The following is a 20,979-nucleotide window of genomic DNA, read 5'->3' as shown; positions in this document are numbered from 1 at the left end:
TACGATCCTGGGGTTGGAAGGTGCTTACTGTTATCCTGGTTATTTTGGGAATCCTGCTATTCCTTTGTTGCTGTTTCCAATGTCTACCTAGTGTATGTGCAATGCTAGGGGGATGTTGTGCTCAAGCAGTGAGCACGGTAGGGTACAAAATGTATGCCCCAGATACAGCATCTAAAGAGTTTGTGTTACAAGAAGTTCTGATGAACGACCTAATGGCTATAGACATTACAGATAATGATTCAGGATGTATGGACGACAATGCATGGAGTTATTTACAAAGATATTAGAAATGATATTAGCACTTGGCATAGGCCAAAAGGAGGGTTTGTCGGAATTGAAACAATGCTATACCTCCTATCGCAACAATTGTATGTGTATTGGCCTACGCCAAGTTGTCTAAACATCATATGCGAACAAACTCCACGGCAAGGTCTTGACCTTAGAGAAAGTAATGTAAGTCGCCATCTTGGATTAAGCCGCCATTTTAGGTTCTCTTGTTATATGGAAGTCACCCTGAACATCAAAATGGAGGCCGAATGACATTCTGAGTAAGATTTTGGCCGTTGTGACCTCTGTACACACGAATAATTAATATGCCTGCAGGCCACTTGTTGGGGTCGCGAACTGAGACCTTGTCCTACTGTTGATCTATGTGCAAATGTACAACTATATCAGCGAAACTAATCAAAATGCATATATTATAGGATTGACCTGGCAAGGAACACATAGGCCCGACTCCTAGAATGGGTAACCCGCGAGAGGGTTGGCCAAGGGCTGGATAAAGAGTATAAAAGACCCAAGTATTCCAATGTACGGTCTCTCTCACTAACGCATTGAACTCTCGTTGAAGTTCGTTGTGTTACTCTGAGAGCCGAATAGCTATCCGTTTGTCAATTGACTTTGGTAACTGTTGTAGCTTTTAATTAAAGCACTTGTTTGTACTTTGTAACCTGTGTCGGTGTGTTTCTTTCTGGGCTTCCCGGCCTCATATTATTTTTATGTTTTCACAAGATCTTGTATTGCATGTTGTGGGAGTGGTTGAGATGAAGGGCTGGGGGTGGTAAGAGGGGGCGTTTGAGGAATTTGTTCTTGCTTTGTACAGTATTGTGATTTCTTGTTTGTGTAGAAAAATTGTTATAATGTGAAAAACAATTACAAAAACAAAATCCAGGCTGACCCTCATATAGCTTTAAGCCAGCTCCATGAGGAAATCAGCAAACCCATAGCACATGGCCCAGTGAGAGGGCAGTAAAACTCAATGTAAGCGGAGCAGGCCATCACCTGGAAACACATGCAAGAGTAGTAGCAATCATTGGTTAAAAAGCAGCACGTACAGCAGCCTTTGTCAGTGCTGGGAAAAACCTAGTGGGAAGCACATCCTGGGAGACCCTAAGTGATGAGACTTGGCAGTGGAAGTGAAGACTTGGCCAGTGGGGAGCAGGAGAACCTGGAAATCCTTGAAATTAGAAGGTCCAGCAGACAGTGCAATGGCAAACTGCTGCAGGAAGCACTGGTGTGAGAGGTAAGACTATAGCAGCATGGGAGAGTACAGAGTGATTGAGTTTAGTAGAGAGACAATTATTAGAGAACATGTATACCAGCTTGCAGAGGGAGTCAAAGGGTAACATCTGAGAAGCAGGGGAAGTAAGGTCCTGCCAGATATAGATGGTAGTGACAAGAGATAAGAGGAAGGCAGAATGAAGTTGACAAAGTGATGGGGAGGAAAGAGATTTGAGAGCTGTCTAGGGAAACAGACTAGCCTTGGGAGAGTAGTAGTGGAAAGGTTTGGTATAGTTATACGATGCCGGGGTGTCAGGAAGGAGAGACTAGGAATAAGAAAGGTAAGAAAGGTAGGCCTAGGCTGCAGCATAGGAGTAAGAAGTGGGCTGCTAGGAGCAGAGCCCCGCTTCTCCATCAAACGCACCAGTACCAGCAAGATCCCTCAGTGAGCAGAGCCCTGAGCAAAGACAAGGGAGAAGACATAGGATGAAAAGGTCTGGCAGACCACCAAAACATCTGTCTGTCCGAGAGCCATGGACATACAGCAGATGACTAATTGAGTGACAAGGAGCTAGCTGCAGTACCACTACACCCTCCTTACAGGTACAAGAGGTAGATAGGAGATATAGAGTCTTGTCCAATATACCTTTGTTTGGACCCCGTAGGAGGATAGTTGGAGTTTTTGGATTTTGATGAACTTTAGGATCACTGAACATTGCAGAGAAGAAACGTTTTGGCACAAGAGGGGATGCCCTATTCTTTTAGATACCTTGGTTAGAAAACCACATGGCCCAAATCCTCACTTTAAGGACAGACTTTCGAAGCATTATTCAACACTATTTTGAATCAACCGTACCACCCTGACACTTAGTATTTAATTTGCCAAGTATCCTGGCAATATGTTTCTTGCCCAATGTAAATGAACATGTATGCTTCTATTTCTGGTAGCACAAGTGGCGAGGTGGCAAAGTGGACTCACCACACCAAGATACACATTTCCTTGTTCGTCACAATAGGCTTACCTCTATGAGGGGGTGTTTGTGGGGCTCTTTGCAGGCAGAACGATGGGAGTACTCAAAGGGATCTCCCATATATCTAGAGGGGTCGCATTATATAGGGCAGCAGTCCACTCTCCAATGTTTGGACTACAACTGCCATCAGCTGTAGACAGCATAGGTGAAGGAAAAGTATAACGAGAGTCATAGACCAAAACATCTAGAGAGCCACAAGTTGCAGAGCGATGATATGGGGGTGGCTTGCCCCCACAGTCCCCAAGTCTTGTTTTAAGACCCCTCAGAGGTGGCTCCATCAGAAGCTATTTCTCGTGTGAAACTCCTGTGAGATGACTCAGCACGTCAGCCTGAATGTTCAGGCTGCCATCAGGCAAGCGACTTATAACACCCTGTTGTCGATCGTGCAGTACCACCAGAGCATGGCTTCCGTGCACAGTTTGAGCAATCTCATACAACCCATCTTGTTGGTGTAGTGACTAGCAGAGGTGTTGTCCATGAGGAACTAAACCGTTGGACCACTGATTGGTATTCACAATGACAGACTAAAGGCCTGAGTTCCAGTAAGTTGTTTGAAAGGATCTACGTGATCCAACCGTGGCTGATTTTCTTTTTTTTTTTTTTAAACTTTATTTTTAGGTATTTAAATCACGATACAACTTCAAACCCACATTAGGGTGGACTTAAACTTTGCGCCTTGACCCGGGACCCTCCCACTGCCCCTCCCCCCGCCCCCTCACAGCTCCGTCCCCCTGAAACAGCGTCCTCTTTAATTGAGATAGTGCCCCCTCCAGCAATCGCTTCGAGGATGTGGAAATAACCTGGACCAGACCTCACCGGGGTTTGTCCTCCGAGTCTGAAGATGCAGATGTGTGCTCTGCCGCTTCGCCCATCAAGAACAGTGTCAATGGCCCCCAGATGTCTGGAGGTCGGGCGTGCAGAGGGAGTAATTTAATGAAGTCCGTTTCCACATCTTGGTAATATAGCAAGTCTTTGCGCCAGGCGAGGACTGACGGGGGGGGCCACGGCCCCATGCCATGGCAACCCTCCTACGGGCCAGAGTCAACATTACCCCTGCCAGTTTCCTTATTGGACCAGCGAGCAGCCTAGTCATGCCCAACAGAGCCGCTGTATGGCTTGGTTATATTGGTTCTCCCACAACAGCCGCTGTCGTCTTCAGAACTTGATTCCAGAAAGGCGTAAGCTCGGGGCACTCCCAAGCTAGATGAGTAAAGTTTGCTGAGATTGACCCACATCTGATGCATTTCGCTTCCGTGTCTAGGTGATGCTTGTTGGTTTTCGTTGGTGTGTGATATGTTTGAAGTTGAAGTGTATAAGTTTTAGGCGTGAGTTAAGCGCCACTTTTTGAGTTTGTTTCAGGCTATAGAACCAGTCTTCATCAGAAATCTTAACCTGTAGTGACTTCTCCCATCTAGCCTTTGCACCTGAGATGTCGAGGGATGTGCAGGGAATGGGGGCCTTATAGATCTGTGACCCCAGCCTGCCCTCGCCCTGCGCTTGGATGACGTAATGTAGTAATTGCCACGTTGGTGGCTGACGTGGGAAGTCGGGCAGTAGAGCCTGCATGGTGTAGCGAGTTCTGAAGTAGAGGAATACATCCGTGTTTCCCCCTTTACTTTTTGCTTGCTCTGGTGTTAGAAAACCCTCTTCTGTGAAGAGATCCCCCAGTGTTTGTATGTTCAGTGTGTCGACCCACTTGTGAAACACCGTCTCCGAGGTCAGTGGGACTCCGGGAATAAACTTGACAGGTAGGAGTGGGGAGTACCGTGTCTGCACCCCAAGTTTCTGGGCCAGCGTCTTCCAAACTTTGTACGTTATGAGCATCACATTCATCGTGGTGCTGGGAACTGGCATTTGACTAAGGACGACTGCAGTTAGGAAGTTAGGTGTTGCAAGGGCTCGCTCAACTTGTACATGAGGTCGGATCGCCGGAGAGGCGTACCAATGGCTGAGGAACTGTGCTTGAGCCGCCCAATAGTATCTTTCCAGGTCCGGCAGAGCCAGTCCCCCCTTGGTGACCGGGAGTGTTAGAGTGGTGTATGCCACTCTCGCTGGCTTACCTGCCCAGAGTAGTTCGAGGACCAAGCTTTTCAATTTTTTCCAGAAGGATTGTTGCAGCAACATTGGGATATTGTTGAATAGGTATAATAGTTTGGGTAAAATCACCATCTTCACCAGGGAGATCCTACCCCAGAGGGTTAGTGGAAGAGACTTCCAGCGAGAGATCTTGTCCTGAAATGATTTGACCACCACTTCATAGTTATCCCGGAACACTTCCTGACGTTTTAGAGATAGCTGTATCCCGAGGTACCTAACTCCGGAGCACTTCCATGTGAGATTGAAGTCGTCTGGGAACTGTTTTGTGGCTGATGTTAGAGGGAATACAATGGATTTTGAGTGGTTGATTTTCAATCCTGACGCTGCTCCGAACTTGATGATTTCCCTCATGACTGGATTGAGATTGTCTTCCGGGTTTCGGATGAATAGTGCTACGTCATCGGCGTAGAGAGAGATGATGAGCTTGTGAGGGCCTATAATGAGTCCCCTCAGCTGTCTCTGTTCCCGCAGATTGGAGGCTAGAGGTTCCATCACCAGGGCAAATATCAAGGCCGATAGTGGGCAGCCTTGTCTCGTGCCTCGTTGCAGAACTATTGGGGCCGACTTGGCTGTACCTACAATAATGTTGGCACGAGGCTTGGTATACAGGAGAGAGACCAGGTTAATAAATCGGGCTCCTAGGCCCATTCTAGTGAGCACCGTGAACAGAAATGGCCACTCGACCGAGTCAAATGCCTTTTCGGCGTCGAGAAGCACCGCCACAGCCTGCAGTGAGGGGTCCAGTGCGGCCATGACACCGAACATTCTCCTAAGTCCAAACGTCGTGTTGCGGCCTGGAATGAAACCGGCTTGGTCTGCCAGAACAAGGGCAGGCATCAATGGCATTAACCTCCTAGCCAGCACCTTGGCAAGTATTTTATTGTCTAGATTGAGGAGAGATATTGGTCGGTATGATGAGCAATCTTCTGGAGGTTTGCCAGGTTTGTGTAGTAGAATAACATTTGCTTCACAGGTGGTAGGGGGCAGGTGCCCTCTTTCCAGCGCTTCCGCATATACTGCCTCTAGGAGGGGGGCCAGGGTGCCCGCGAAGGACTTGTAGAATTCTCCCGTCAGACCGTCGGGGCCCGGCGCTTTGGAGCTGGGGAGGGACTTTATGGCTTCTAAAATCTCTTCTTGCGTGATCATTTCGTTTAGAGGTTCTCGGAGAGAATGTTCGACCCAGTAGAGTTCCGTGTCTTCTAGGTACTACAGTGGAACAGTCGACGACTTGTTAAGTTTAGCACTGTATAGTTCTTGGTAGACGATCCTGAACTCCTCCGCTATCCTTTCATCGGTATAGACTGTCTCTCCCAGAGTGGTCCGAATCGATTCAATGTGTGCAAGTCTGTTGTCGGCTCTGATTAAATTTGCTAGAAGGGCCCCGGGTTTTTGGCCTTCTCCGTACTGACGAGCTTGGCTATTGCGATTCAGGAATTTGACCTCACGGTCTGCTGCGAGATTGAATTTCCTCAATTCTCCCTTCAGGGCTGCTGATATTTTGGGATCCGCCCCGTTAGTGACTTGACGCTTAAGGCTCTTTAGTTTCCCTTCGCTGCTTGTGAGCTCGCGCTTGATGAGCTTGTGGATGCCATTTTCCTTGGCGTGGCAGACTCCTCTAATAAAGCATTTTAGTGACTCCCAAATTGTGCTTGCGGATGGGAATGAACCAGCGTTGGCATCAAGAAACACATTGATCTCGTCCCTTAGTTCGGAGGCAAACACTTCATCCCTTAACGAGCCGTTCTTGAAGCGCCATCGCTGTAGCGGTGGCGTCGGAGTGGATGGCTTTAAGTTGAGGAAAATAGGGGAATGATCGGAGAGAGTTCTCGGATGTATGCAGCATCGATCACCTGTCAGAGGACCGCTTGCAGAGACGAAGAGATAGTCGATACGTGAGCTCGAGTTGTGTACAGGTGAATGAAATGTGAATTCTCGTGAATCACCATTGGAGACCCTCCAAATGTCTATCAGGCTGAAGGCATTACAGATTTCTTTTATTTGGAGTCCAGCTTTGGTAGGAGGTAGTGGAGAAGCTTTTGATCTGTCCTTTAGTGGATCAAGTACAGTGTTCATGTCTCCCCCCCAGATTATGGTTGCAGGATCCTGTTTGGAAAGCTGGGTGAGTACCCATCCAAAATTGTCAGGGCCGTCTGTGTTCGGAGCGTAGGAGTTGACAAAGGTCACCTTCTGTCCGGTTACGATACCGCTCACTATGATAGCTCTCCCCTCCGCGTCTTTCGCCATGCGTATCAGGCGGAAGCTCATCCTTCTGTGTATAAATATAGTGACTCCTCTAGAGTAGGTTGAGTAAGAGGAGTAGTATCTGTGACAGCCCCAGCTCTTGGCCCACTGGTGCTCCTTCCCTGGTAGAAGGTGGGTCTCTTGAATCATAGCCACGTCAATTTCGTGCCGCCTGAGGTATTGGAGTATTTTCCTGGTTTTGGCTGGGATATTGCCGCCTCTAATGTTCCATGTTAATACGTTGAATGGTTCGGATAAGGCATTCTAATTGACCGCTTTTCGTTTACTGCAGCTGGTCGTGGAGAGGCACCGAGAAGAGACTTGTTGGCTTTGTTGCTGATAGCTTTGTAACTTGCTTGATTAGACGACATTGGCATCTGCCTAGGAGATGGAGAGTGAGGGGTGGGTGGGAACTGGTGGCGCTGAACTTTCCTGATGAACTTTGAGGACACCGTCCGTGGTCAAACCCCCACAAGCCCGTGGTGTTTCTCTCTTTCAGGTGGGCAACCCCCAACTGGCCCAAAGAGAGATCCCACATAAACCCTTTAAAACAAACAGCGTAACAATTGGAAACCATGTCGCTGTATAAACTGTACCCCCGAGGGACTCAGTTTAGAGACCTACTGGTAGCCGAGTGCACCCTGGGGAGTAAACTGGTGCTGTGCTAGGGGCACCTGGGGCCCTCCATGCTTCCCTGCCCCGCGTTGAAATCACTATGTATTGAACCTGTTTCTGTCGTATCTTCTTGCGAGTTGTCACTTCGCCCCTGGTCACTCCGGATTATGGCGGATTCCTGTTGTTTCTGTCTCTTTGGGGGCTGGGACGGTTGGGATTCAGGTCTGGGCAGCCCATCTGGTCCAGAAACATGCGTGCATCCTCGGGTGATTGGAAAAAGTGGACCCTCTCCCCGTGCTGTACTCTGAGCCGTGCTGGGAAGAGCATCGAGTATGGTAATTGATTGGCACGGAGCCTTTGTTTGATGGCGGTAAATGATTTCCTCTGGGTTTGTACCGTGGGAGAGAAGTCTGGATAGACGTGAATTTTGTCCCCATCATGAAGCAGCTCTCCTTTCTCTCTTGCCAGGCGGAGGATAGTGTCTCGGTCTTTGTAGTTGAGCAGCCTGGCAATGATTGGTCTAGGCGGTGCGCCGGGGGCAGGACGGGTCGACGGAATCCTGTGAGCCCTCTCTACTATGAACATTGGGGACAATGATTCTCTACTGAAGAGTGATGTGCAGAGCGACTCCACAAACTCCTCCATTCTACCTTGCGGCTGCTGTTCCCTCACCCCGACGATTCTTATGTTATTCCTTCTTGAACGACCTTCGAGGTCCTCGCATTTAGCTATTGTTGCCTTCATTTGGGCTTTGAGTTGCGAAACTTTGGTTGAGAGGGATGATGTGCCATCATCTAGATTTGACACTCTTTGCTCGACCTCGTTTAGACGTTCCACGTGTGTGTCGATGCGGTGTTGAAGGAGGTCTACCTTGGAGGCAAGGCCGTCCATTTTGTTGTTTAGATTTCCGATGCCCGCCTTCATGTCTAAAAGGAGTTCTTTTATTTCAAATGCATTACCCTCTGGCTCCGTCGGGGGCGAACCACTGGGGGCGGGAGTTTGGTCTTCCCGCTGAACGTTGCCTTTAGGAGTCTCACCGCCTTCAAAAGTTAATTTCCTCTGAGACTTGTCGTTTTTCCCCATTTCAAATGTGGAGCCGGTGCACTTTGTGCGAGACCCGCTGTATTTTGTAATGCCTGGGGTGGGTAGGAATTATCCGGCTGCTCGGTTCTGGATGGATTATAGTTCAAAAGCAAAATGGAACTCCGCTTTTTGGGCTGCGTTCTGTGCGCCCTAGGGGGCTGATATGGTTTGATTTGGACGAGGGGTTGGCGATTTGCTGTGGTAGCCGGGCTAGCCACCAACGGACTCCCCCTGGGATGGTGCTGACACTGCGGTGGGGAGGCAGTGGGCGATGTACTTTGTCAGGCTTGTTGCTGTAGCCTCAGTAGGTGAATGAAATGGGATGCAGGGGGGAGCGAGGAGGGCCCTCTTGGTTCGGGTCATCCAGTGGTGTACACCCGTGACTTTCTCCTCCACCGTCCCGAACCGGGCCTCCGGTTCCTCTCAGGGCCGAAGCTTCAGCGTGCTGGCGGAAACCCCACATGCCCCCCAGCCCCCAATCGCGGCCTCCCGCAGCCGGGACCCGCGGCCGAAGTGGCAAGTGGGCAGGGGGGAAGGCGGGGGGTGAGTCGGGCCGGCTCGGGGCCAACTTCAGCGCAGCGCGCGATCCCCCCCCCGTACCTGGAGTCTCCGCTGATCTTCCGGCCTCTCTCCTCCGGACTCCGGTGGAACGTCGGGGGGCCCCGCAGGGTGGCGGGCGGGCGTCAATGCAGGCCGCGCACCAGGAAGGCGGATGTTGGACCCGCACCGCCGAGCCCCTGTAGCTCGCCCTCGTCCAGGGGGCGCAGCGCTCCGGATCCGGCCCTCCCGCAGGGCACGGTCCAAGCTGAGTGGGGTAGGTCCCTCGTCGGCGCGGCGCAGGCAAATGCGGTCCGCCGGCTGGATGTGGGCTGCGGCGCCGCGTCCTTTGCTCCGGCGGGCTAGCTGTGTAGGGCTCAGACCCAAGGCCTCAGGGGTCCCAATCAGGCATGGAGTGGCCGATTTTCGACAGGAAAACACTGGCAGGCAGCTGGGCAGATCAGGAAGTCAGGAGACGAGGGATTGGGGCTGTGCAGTGCAGGAAACAGCAGGATTATTAAGGATTGATGCGGGGCACTTGTCGGAGCTCAGGCCAAGGCGGCCATCTTGGATGGCCCTCTAGCACCCTCTAACCGTGGCTGATTTTTCCAGCTGCCGTAATGGTCGCATGTGAAATGTACGAACCACAAAAGGTTCGTACATTTCCCATGTGAACACACGTCCATAACCCCTACATACCCACACCCCCACCCACGACACACCCCCCACATACCCACACCCCACTTACCTGTCATTGCGTTGCGCTGTGTCCCTGCAGCGCCAGTTCCCTTTCACTTCCGTGATCGAGAACTGGCGCTGCAGGGTCCTTCTTTTTGGGGAGCTGCAGGGGTTTCCCCCGCAACCCCTACTCAGTATACCGAGCGGGGTGTTGTGGGGCCACCCCCGCAGCCCCTGTTTTTTTTTGCGGGGGTGTCCTCACACGGGGGCTATACCACACAGTATAGTGAGCAGGGTGGTGTGGGGGACACCCCCGTAGCCCCTGCAGTCTTTTTTTAAATATACCTTTTGTTTCCAGATGTGCTGCGTGGGTGTCCCCACACGGGGCTATACCACACAGTATAGTGAGCAGGGTGTTGCGGGGGACACCCCCGCAGCCCCTGCAGTCTTTTTTTAAATATACTTACCTACAATGTTACCCCCAAAGGTTCAGATTCAAACTTTTGGTGTTTGACCCTTTGGTGGTAGCATTTTTCGGTATTTTTGTACAGACAGACCTTTTGTTTTCGGTCCGATCGTACAATACCGCTTGAAAGGGCTTTTCCTGGCCTTCCCACAACCTGCTCACTGAAAGATCCCACAGATGACTTCGCTATCCCGATCAGAATCCTTAGTTAGCAATCGCTGGTGAAATGGGCCTCTTCGAAGGAGGTTGGTGTTGGTTGTGAATGCCCACCAAAGCAGGTCTTTGTAAATCCTTGCAGACTCAAGGAATGTTCTTCTTGTTTCCCATTGTTAGGGAGAAAATTCCTACTATTGGATCCCATATTCTGAGAGTATGGTGACGGGGAAAGGATGTATAAAAACATAAACTTTGCATTGGGATCAAAAGCGCAAGGCAATTCATTACATTAAAGGAAAAACACTTACTAATTCTGAAATCTGTTTTAGCAGGCATTCTTCCTTAATGCTCAAGGTTGTCATTTCTTCCAGCTGTTCGCGATGAGCTTGTACAACAAGCTGCCTAAATAACAATCAAGCGAGATTTTGAATTAATTTCTCTACACATGGTGGTGGTACACAAACGTCACTACACAAAAATATCTTTGCAAAAAATGAAGTTTATAACAAAAAGGTAATTTGGCTGCCTGAAAGAAGTGAAAAGAAATTAAAACCTTTCTCAGTTTCTGAATATGTCTGCCAATTTTTCTCTTACGCTTTTGAGAAAATAAAAGTTAGCATTTGAGGAAAATGTGTAATATTTCCAGAATTGCAAGTGCCCAGTTGGGCGGGTGAGGACAACCAAGAAGTAATAAGTTGGTTCCTGCTGATGTTTCCAAGAATTCCCACATCACACCACCTGAAGCAAGGGTGCATGTTGGCTCTTGGTTTATTTCAGTTCTTTCTTTTTCTTTTTTAACTTCTTTTTAATTGGCAGAGTTATCAGAGTACAGTGGTTAAGTGGTCAAACATTTTCAACAAAGAGTCATAAATACAGTGCATTATAAAAATGACTTATCTTGAGGTATTTGAGGCACATGCATGGCATTGGTCCTTGGGGTGAGATAGTTAGTAGGGTCACTTTTGCAATTTTTATAAGGTCAGCTAGGTAGTTTCGGAACTCAGCCCAGGCATTGATGGCACGGGCAGTAGGAGGTAAAGTTCTTCACAGCTCTGGGCCCAGGTTAGTGATATCAACCAGTTGTTGGGACAGGGTGGGGCAACTTGCTTCCACTTCAACAGAATACATCTATTGGCAGTTATACAACCTGTATTTACAAATGAGCGAAGACTTTTATTCAGGAGGTTATCCCACATGCCAAATAGGGCTCCCACTGGGGAGCATTCAAGGGAGACATCCACTACTTCAGAGAGTCTCCTTAATACAGTGTCCCAGAATGTTCCCAGTTGGGCACAGGACCAGAACATATGCATATGGTTGGCAGGGCGGGGGGCGTGGCCAAGCAGCCATGGAGTAGGCTGCGATTCCTTGGAGCTCCGTGATCCGACTTATTGATTCAAAGCAAAACGCATGTGTTGACGGCTGATTCCAGCGACAAAAGATACTGTATCTGGGTGAATACCTCAGGCAGCAGATGAGCGTATCGGCGAGAGAAAGTGGACACAGCAGATGGAATTAGGCCACTTTGAGTCCTGATCCGAGAGCGGCGCAATGGATACTAAGATGGCGGCTTGCCAACACAAAGGGACCCCCCCGGCGGCACTTGAAATCGGGTGCCAGGCGGGCAGTGAACGAACTGCAGGCGTGCAGCGCGGATGGAACAGTGAGTGGCCGACTACCGGAGAGAAGCCCACGAATAGCCCGAGAGGATGTACACAGCAGTGGGCCACTGGGCCATGGGATGGGCGGCACGTCCTTGGTGCTCCCACTAGACCAGGACGATGTATACACGAAACGTACAAGAAGGACAGCGTTCAATAAGGTGGAAGCGTCAAGCACGTAGGGATTACATCCCGAAGCCGCACCGAGGAGTGGATGAGCAAATACGGACTCAATAAGTGGCGCCGAGAGCTGTACGCCCGAAACAAGATGGCGACCGATCCTGAACAAAGGATTACACTGGTGGACCGTGAAGCGGCCTCGTAAGGGGTGGGACGCAGCGAATGGGTATATGCATCTTGTAGGTACCATCGGCCTTTGCAAGGTTGCATCATGTCGGTGAAAAGTCTGAGAACCAAGACCAAACAACCCACAATGGAGGTCTTCGCGAAAGCGCAGAGGGCCCCCACAACATCGGAGCGGAGCGCGTCCACGACTACTGCCGAAGAAGCCCCAGAAGGAGAGAAGCACCAAATCCTGGAGGCTATATCAGAGCTGAGCACCAAGTGGGGCGCAGCAATGGCGGTCTTACGGAGAGCCCTGGAGGGCAAAATCGATGCGGTTGGAACTGAACTTGCCCCGTTACGGCAAGATGTCAGGGGACTGGCAGAGAGAACAAGTGGGCTGGAGAGTGCAGTAAAGACCAATACTGATGTCAGCACAACTAATGCAAAGGAAGTTCATGTGCTCAAACAGCAGGTTGCTAACCTCGAAAATCGGGTGGAAGAAGCGGAGGGAAGAGCGAGGAGAAATAACATACGGGTGGTCGGCCTGCCGGAGGGGGAGGAGGGTCAAGACCCTACAAACTACGTTGAAAACATGATCCTACAAGAAATAAGAGCAGATAAGCTTTCGCAGGGATTCACGGTGGAGCCAGCACACCGGGCCTTGATGAGGAAACCGTGACCTGGGGCTCCGCCGCAACCTATCGTAGCGAGGATCTTGAACTATAGAGATAGGGAGAAGATCCTGGAATATTTTCGTAAAGGTGGGACAATACAGAGAGCATCCGCCAACATAACAGCATACCCAGATTATCCGTTGCTGGTGCAGAGATTGAGATACAGCTACGTGGCAGTCAAGAGAAGGCTGCGAGCAGCAGACATCAAGTACATGCTCCTGTACCCGGCAAAGCTGAAGGTACTACATAAGAGCAGAGCGCTCTTTTTTAACACTCCCGAGGAGGTGGTAACGTGGTTGAATCTGCAGGGCTGCCCGGAACAAGAAGTGTTCCGTGACCGGCAGGAACAGGACGGCTGAAAAACTGGTGCCACGGACATTGGGGGTACCGGAATATACCGGGAAGAGAGACTGGTCGAACACTGGATAGCATTCAGGCCTGGTGCCCGTCATGGACTGGAATATAGTAGGTAAATTGCAATTGGAAGCTGCATAGGGTTAACACAATGCGTAATACATTTGTTAATAGGAGCAATAGGATGGAGGCAACCCACACCCGAAATACTAATAGTTAAGTGGCCATTAGGGTGACTTTACTCTACTGAGCCCTGAGCATAAGTTTGTGCTGGGCGGGGCTAGATGTGGGGGTACCTGAGATACAGGGATGGAGCTAGGCAACAGTTGGAGGGGGCGTTGTTGGGAAGGGGTTGGGTGGGGGAGGGAAGGGAGGTTGGAAGTTTGGGGTGTACATAGTTTTGGGGGGTTTAAGTTTGAACATGAGCCTACATGGAAGAGTTGGAGGGTTGTATCTGCATAGCGTGACCGGGAGGGTTCGGTTGGAAATGAGGGAGGAAGATATCAAAGCGCTATGGGAGATCTCAGGATAGTGACGTGGAATGTCAGGGGACTTAACAGTTATATGAAGAGGAATAAGGTCATGCTGTATTTGAGAAGGCAAAAGATAGATGTTGCATTGTTACAGGAGACGCATTTGACGCGGGAGAAGCTGGAGCTAGTTGGGAAAAAATGGAAAGGGATTGTGGTGGGTTTGTCGTACTCTGCTTACGCTAGGGGAGTGCTTGTCTGGGTGGCACCTCATGTCCCGTTTCAGCTACTGCAGGAAATGGCGGAAACTGACGGGAGGATGGTTATATTGAGAGGGCTGTTGGAGAATAAAGAGGTATGCATCGTGAATATGTATGCCCCTAACCATAACACGGCGGCATACTTCAGGACTCTGTGCACCAGTCTTAGTATGTGTGTCGGAAGCGTGGTTATTTGGGGCGTGGATTTCAATTGTGTAATGAACCCCAAGGTGGATAGATCTGACAGCAGGATTGATAGGCCCACCCCAGCGGCCAAAGCATTGCAGGTGGTACTAGATGATTTCGGCTTGGTAGATGTATGGAGAGCAAAACATCCCAATGATAGGCAATATTCGCATTATTCTGCCCCGCAGCAGCTACACACGAGATTGGACTATGTCTTTGCCACGCCGGATGTGGTTGCAGAGAGCACTCAAATAGAACACAAGGCGAGGGTCCTCTCGGATCACTCGCCCCTGATTCTTGGGTGGCAATACTGCCCCCCGATGGCGCGGATCCCGACGTGGCGCCTCCGGGCGGAGGCACACAAAGATCCGGTCTTTCGTGGGGACATAAGAGATGAGATCATTAACTATTTTGAAACAAATACTGGTAGTGTTGACTCGGCGGGTACACTATGGGAAGCTTTTAAGGTGGTGATGCGGGGGGGCAGCCATAGCTAAATCAAAGGGCCTGCAAGGTGGGGTTCTGGCTGACCTACAAAGAGTTGAATATGAACTAGAAAGAACATTAGGAAGTGACAGTGTGGACACTGAGCTAGTACTTAAACTACAACAGCAATGCGCGGAACATTGGGAAAGGCTCTGTAACCTCAATTACAAAAAGTATGTAGAAAGACAGCACGCAGGAGGAGATACAACGGGTGGGCTTTTAGCATGGCTGTACAAGAGTGAGACCCCTAGACCCCCGATTAGGACAATAACTAGAGAAGATGGCGATGTAGTAGACACTCAAGAAGGAGTCAACAAGGAATTTGCGGATTATTATAGGGTGTTATACAGGGAAAAGGAGGGAAGTAGTCAAGAGGAGATAACCAAAACACTAGAAGATATAGGATTACCTAAGATAAGTGATGAAGAGGGAGAAGAGCTTGATGCACCAATTACCCTGGAGGAGTTGAAGGAGGTTGTGAAGCAGTTGCCCACCAGTAAGACCCCAGGAGCAGAAGGGTTCCCTAGCGAATTTTACAAAGTATATAGAGAAGAAGTACTACCCCCAATGCTAGACATGCTTAATGAAGCGTTTGAGATGGGAAAGTTGCCGGAGTCACTCAGAGAAGCGATCACAATACCGCTTCCTAAACCCAACAAACCGGGGTATAGTTGTAGCTCCTAAAGGCCTTTATCGATGCTGAACCAGGACAGCAAGATATTGACGGCTGTCCTGGCAAATAGATTGCGGAAAGTAATTAGTAAATTAATCCACCCAGATCAAACAGGCTATGTTCTGAACAGGAATATAACCCATAATCATAGGAGACTCCACCGTGTGATCGATTGGGCGGATAGAAATGAAGGCGAAATGGCGATTGTATCCCTAGACGCAGTAAAAGCTTTTGACTCCGTTAAGTGGCCATGGCTGCTGGCGGCCCTGGGAGGTTACGGGGGGCCAGGGTATATCAGATGGGTGAAAATGCTATACAGTGAGCCGTTAGCCAGAGTTCGAACGGGATCAGTGATATCCGAGAGATGGCAGCTTAGTAGAGGTACCAGGCAGGGGTGCCCCTGGTCCCCGATGCTTTACATTCTAGCCCTAGAGCCCCTAGCGATATACCTCAGGCAACAGTACGATATGATAGGTATTGAGGTTGGGGGGGAGCGGCATCTAATATCCTTATATGCGGATGATTTATTACTGTACCTGAAATACCCGGAAGAGAATCTTCAATATATCCTTGAAGTGATGGAGAAATACGCGGGGTTGTCCTGCATTGCGGTAAACCCTCAAAAATCCAGTATATTCCCCCTAGGTAGCTATAAGGGTTCTTTCCGTTACCTTGGCATAGATGTGTATCACACCGCAGAAGAGGAACATAAGCACAACACAGTGGTAGCTGTTGAGAAAATCCAGAAATGCATGAAGTTTTGGGAGAAGTTGCCCCTAGCCATGATGGGACGGGGGGCAATGCTTAAGATGGTGGTCCTACCTAGGCTTTTACATTATTTTAATAATATCCCACATATGATACCCAAGAAGTTCTTCACTGAATTGAATAGTATATGCAGGGACTTCCTATGGCATGGTACCAGGAATAGAGTAGCGCTATGGAAGTTGCAGAACTTCTACGAAAAGGGAGGTTTCAGGATGCCCAACTTTGAGGTCTACTGTATAGCAAGTCAATTACAATATGTGGCCAATTGGCTCTCCGACAAAGTGACCCCTGAACATAGGTTGTTTGGGCGGGTTTGCACCCCATTTTACTTAAGGGAAATGATATGGTTGCCTGAGACAGATATGAAGGAGCGCCCTAAAATGATGATGGTGGGGTGGAAAATGTGGCGTTGAACGTGTCGGATGATGGAGGACCCATTCCCGTGCTCCCCGCAAGTACCGCTGGTCGCATTAGTGGGAGGGGACGAGCAGCTGAGGGCGATTATCACAACCTACTGGGAATCGGTGGGGCTGGTAACGTTAGGGGACATCTGGCAAGAGGGGACCATTAGAGATTTCGAAGAACTTGGGGAGGAGGTGGGATTACACACTGGCCAATATGTTACATACCGTAGGATGGTTCAGAAAATCGGAAAACGTGGCCTGAAACAGTGTTGGTGGAGGAACCAGATGCTACTGCGGGGGTAATATATGACATTTTGGAAGGCGGGCATGAGATTTCTAGATTGTATGAGATGGTGATGACCAAGGTGGGGAAGGAATTGACACATCTGAGACTTGATTGGGAGGAGGAGGTGGGGGCCCCAATGGGAGATGGGATGTGGGAACGCGCCCTGGGATATCACAAAAAAGTGTCAAGAAACGCTAAACTTAAACAAATACAGCTGTACATAACGTATAGAGCATACATGACCCCTCTGAGGATATCTAAGTTTCGGAACGCTGGGCGACAGGCGTGCCCTAAGTGCGACATGGAAAACGCTAACATGACACACATGTTTTGGTCATGCCCAGTAATCGAAAGTTTCTGGGGCGAAGTGGCACAAAAATTTGCGACAAAAGGGGTCACGCTTGTCATAGATACGGCCTGGGCCTGCTTGCTGGGAGGGTTCCCCAGACCACGGAAACTTAAGCATGTTGAGAAACTGAGAAACTTGGCATATGTGCTAGCAAAACGGAGGATCGCCATGGGATGGAAGAAATACCACAAGCCACGGGTGGAGGTATGGTGGAAGGAGTTACAGAAATGGGCGGAGGCTGAAACGGTAGTATGGCAGGAGGCGAGCAGCACGAGTGGGGAGGAAGAAGTGGGCACCTTGATGGCATGGAAATTATTGGTAGCGGAACTGTTCGGATCTATATCGGACCCGACAGAATCCCAAGATAGTGAGACCCGGCCACATGTAGCAGATGCTGAACGCGAAGTACAAATAGGCTCATGATGGAGGGTGGGACTTGGGGAGTAGTGGCAAAATGGAAACACAAATGGTGTCTAATGGAATTGTTGTAAATTACACTGCGTGTTGGATTTGTTTGTATTTTTGTTTGGATTGAATAAAATTAATAAAATATATTTTTTTAAAAATGGTTGGCAGGGCTAAGTCGGCACCTAGGACAGGAATGCCCCACATCATGGGAAATCTTGCTGAGTTTTTCGGGGGTGTAATATAGTTTAAAAATGTATATTGTATGCATCTGAAATTCAAGGAGACCCGTTTAGTGTGTGCACACATGCGTTTCCACTGGGTGTCAGACAGCTCAATCCCCAAGTCATCAGACTAGCAATGGCGTATTGGCAGGGACGAAGTGGAAAGGTTATTCACAAGCATTTTATAGAGCGTTGATGCGGTGGCTACCAAGAGAATTGGCAATAAATGTCAGCTCGCCGGTCTCGGGGGGGTTCTGAGGGATAAGATGACCACTGCAATCGTATGGCTACCCATAGCCTGTAATATTGCATAATTTCAATTCCAAAGCCAGTATATTCTCGATGACATGTCAGTGGGGGTGATGAATTTGCCATCCACAAATAGGTAATCCGCAGCTCTATAGCCGAGACGTTCCCATTGAGCCGCCAATGTGGCGTCCCTGGTTAGTCCCAGACCAGAGAACCTCTACAGTGGCAGCCATTTATAGTATTTATTTATTTTAATTACATTTTTTAGCATTTTTAAAGCGCTCACACAGCCCGCGGGCATCGAGGCCCTGTTACAGGAACAGTTTTTTAGTTTTTTTTAGTTGCGCAATTGTTTTTTTTTGTCGTAGTTGCGTATTTATAACGCGCTTAGGTACCAAGAGGTTTCTAAGCGTGGACCTGGAGATCGAACCTGTGTTGCTTCATGTTGTTTTGCTTCCAAAGCGAGCATGTTGCCGCTGAGCTATCCTCCCGGGAAAGTAGGGGCGTGTTGCGATATTGTCTGAGAAGATAAGTCGCCAGGCTAGCACCGGGGAGGACAGCGGGTCGAATGGTCATTTGTGCTTATACTTGCCATCTAACTAGCCTCCGGAGGTCCGATCCTCCCGGAGCCAGATGCTCAAACTTGACATGAGATGGTTGTAATTTTTCCCCATACCACTAGGAAGCATATTGGGCCTGTGCAGCCAGCCAGTATAGCTCGAGGTCAGGAGCCATAAAGCCACCCCTATCGTACGGGGGTCACGCCAAACCACTTTTTCCAGGCCGCTCCAGCATGCCACAAGTATTGAGCACAGAGTCTGTGAAGCTTTGAGAAGAAAGACCTGCCAGGCCAGATCGGGACATTAGCAAAAATGTACAATAGTTTGGGTACCAGCATCATCTTGACGAGGGATAATTTTCCCCAACATCGTGAGAGGTAGAGCCTCTCCCCATCTGGCCAGCCTGTTCGTCATATAGACCTCCATGGCCCCATAGTTGTCCTTCAATAGGGAGGATCTCTCACCGGAGACCCACACTCCTAGGTATTCAATCCCATTGGGGGACCAGTGGAGGGGGTACCCTCCAGACGGTTGTTTAGTACTCCCAGTTAGTGAGAACATCTCTGATTTGGAGCGGTTTATTGGGAACCCGGAGAAATGACTTAGCTGGATAATGTCCTGAAGGATGGTTTCCAGATTCGTTTGAGGATCCCTTACATATAATAGGACGTCATCCGCATAAAGTGAGACTATTTCGGGAGGTCCACTGAGGCGGATTCCCCAGTGTCCAATGGCGGCGCGGATCATATCTGCCATTGGTTCAATGACCATGGCGAAAAGGATCAGGGAGAGTGGGCATCCCTGGCGAGTGCCCCTGCCAAGCTCAAAGGGTTCAGATTTAGAGGAATTAACCAAGACTCTAGCAGTGGGACCCAGTGTATAGCAATTAAATATAGCATAGCATTTCTGGGCTAACCACCCATAGGTACTCCCACAAGACCATGTCAAACAATTTCTGGTCGTCGAGTGCCACGGCCACCGCTTCAGCTGCCTGGTCTATTATGCCATTGCGTCAAATGGGTGTCTAATGTTCAAAGAAGTTGACCAGCCTGGGACAAAGCCCCCCCCCTGGTCAATATGGACCAAGTGAGGCATCAGTGGGAGAAGCCTATTTGCGAGAGCTTTTGCATAGATTTTGGTGTCAACCTTCATGAGGGAGAGAGGTCTGTAGGAACCACATTCGGTATTCGGTTTGCCAGGCTTGAGCAGGATAGTTATGGTGGCCTCGCAAAGGGAAGGGGACAGGGTGGAGTTATGAAGCGCATCCACCCATACCTCGAGGAGCCGAGGGACAAGAGGGGCGCATGGTCTTGATAAAATTCGGACGCGAGTCCATCAAGACCTGGGGCCTTACTCTTGGGCAGTGTGGAAACCACTGTGAGAATCTCTTCCATAGACAGAGGGGTCTCCAGGCCCTCCCTGGCTTGAGCGTTCTATCGCGACAGGGGCAATCCCTCGAGCCGGGAGTTTATAATTTGTGCACTGTGTTGTTGGTCAGATGTGTAAAAAGATTAATAGAAATCAGAGAATACTTTGAGGATCTGCTGGTCCGACCAGTGGGGTTTGCCTAGTCTAGCTAGTGTCCTACCCGGCCTTTCCCCTTCCCCGTAATTCAGGGCAGCTTGCAGGCAGGAGAAGTATCGCCCCTCTCGGAGAAGGAGCACTTCGAATCGCTCTAGTTCAGATCGTATTTGTTCCAGCACCTACGGACTAGGGTGGGCAGAGTATTCCAGCTCCAGGGATTTGAGTTTGGTTACTGAGCGCTATAGGTCGTTTCTGATGTCCTTTAAGACCCCGGCTCCTCTAAAGATTGACATTTCACGGATATAAACCTTAAAGGGCTCTCATATTACCACTGCAGAGGTTGCACCAGCCGCATTGCACGCAAAGTATGTCTCAATGTCTGCTTGAATCCCTCCCTTGAATACGATGTCTCGGAGTGCCTCCGATTTGAACTGCCAACCAATGCCCAAACCCAGGTGGTCTGTGTTCAGAGTAAGTACTACTGGGGAGTGTTCAGAGAGAGTGTGAGGAAGTATCATGCTGTCCCCAACCTTACCCATCAACGAGTTGGATATCCGAAATGTGTCAATACACGAGTAACGGTCATGCACAGATGAGTAAAATGTGTATTGTCGCTCTTTTGGGTATAAAAGGCACCAAGCATCACTCAATTCCAGGCATTTCATATGGGCCAGAAGCTGCCGAGCTGCGCAGGACCTATCCCTGGGGGCCCCACCGGACCTGTCCATAGTTTGATCGAGGATTACATTCATGTCCC

The 20,979-nt window shown here is 49.5% G+C and overlaps 1 protein-coding gene across 2 annotated transcripts in view; it reads right to left on the bottom strand.

Moving 5' to 3' along the window:
* The window catches only part of KIF24 (kinesin family member 24), a 332,455-nt gene that overhangs the window by 32,807 nt on the left and 278,669 nt on the right, over positions 1-20,979 (bottom strand). For both annotated transcript variants that reach the window (XM_069626841.1, XM_069626840.1), the window contains exon 12: positions 10,713-10,806. In XM_069626841.1, coding sequence (XP_069482942.1) covers positions 10,713-10,806 — 94 coding nt within the window. The remainder of the gene's footprint in view (positions 1-10,712; positions 10,807-20,979) is intronic.

This window comes from Ambystoma mexicanum, chromosome 6p, assembly GCF_040938575.1.
Source record: "Ambystoma mexicanum isolate Mex_15411 chromosome 6p, UKY_AmexF1_1, whole genome shotgun sequence".
NCBI lineage: Eukaryota > Metazoa > Chordata > Amphibia > Caudata > Ambystomatidae > Ambystoma > Ambystoma mexicanum.
Note: the sequence above shows the minus strand (reverse complement) of the source record. Positions and strands in the feature narration are given on the sequence as shown.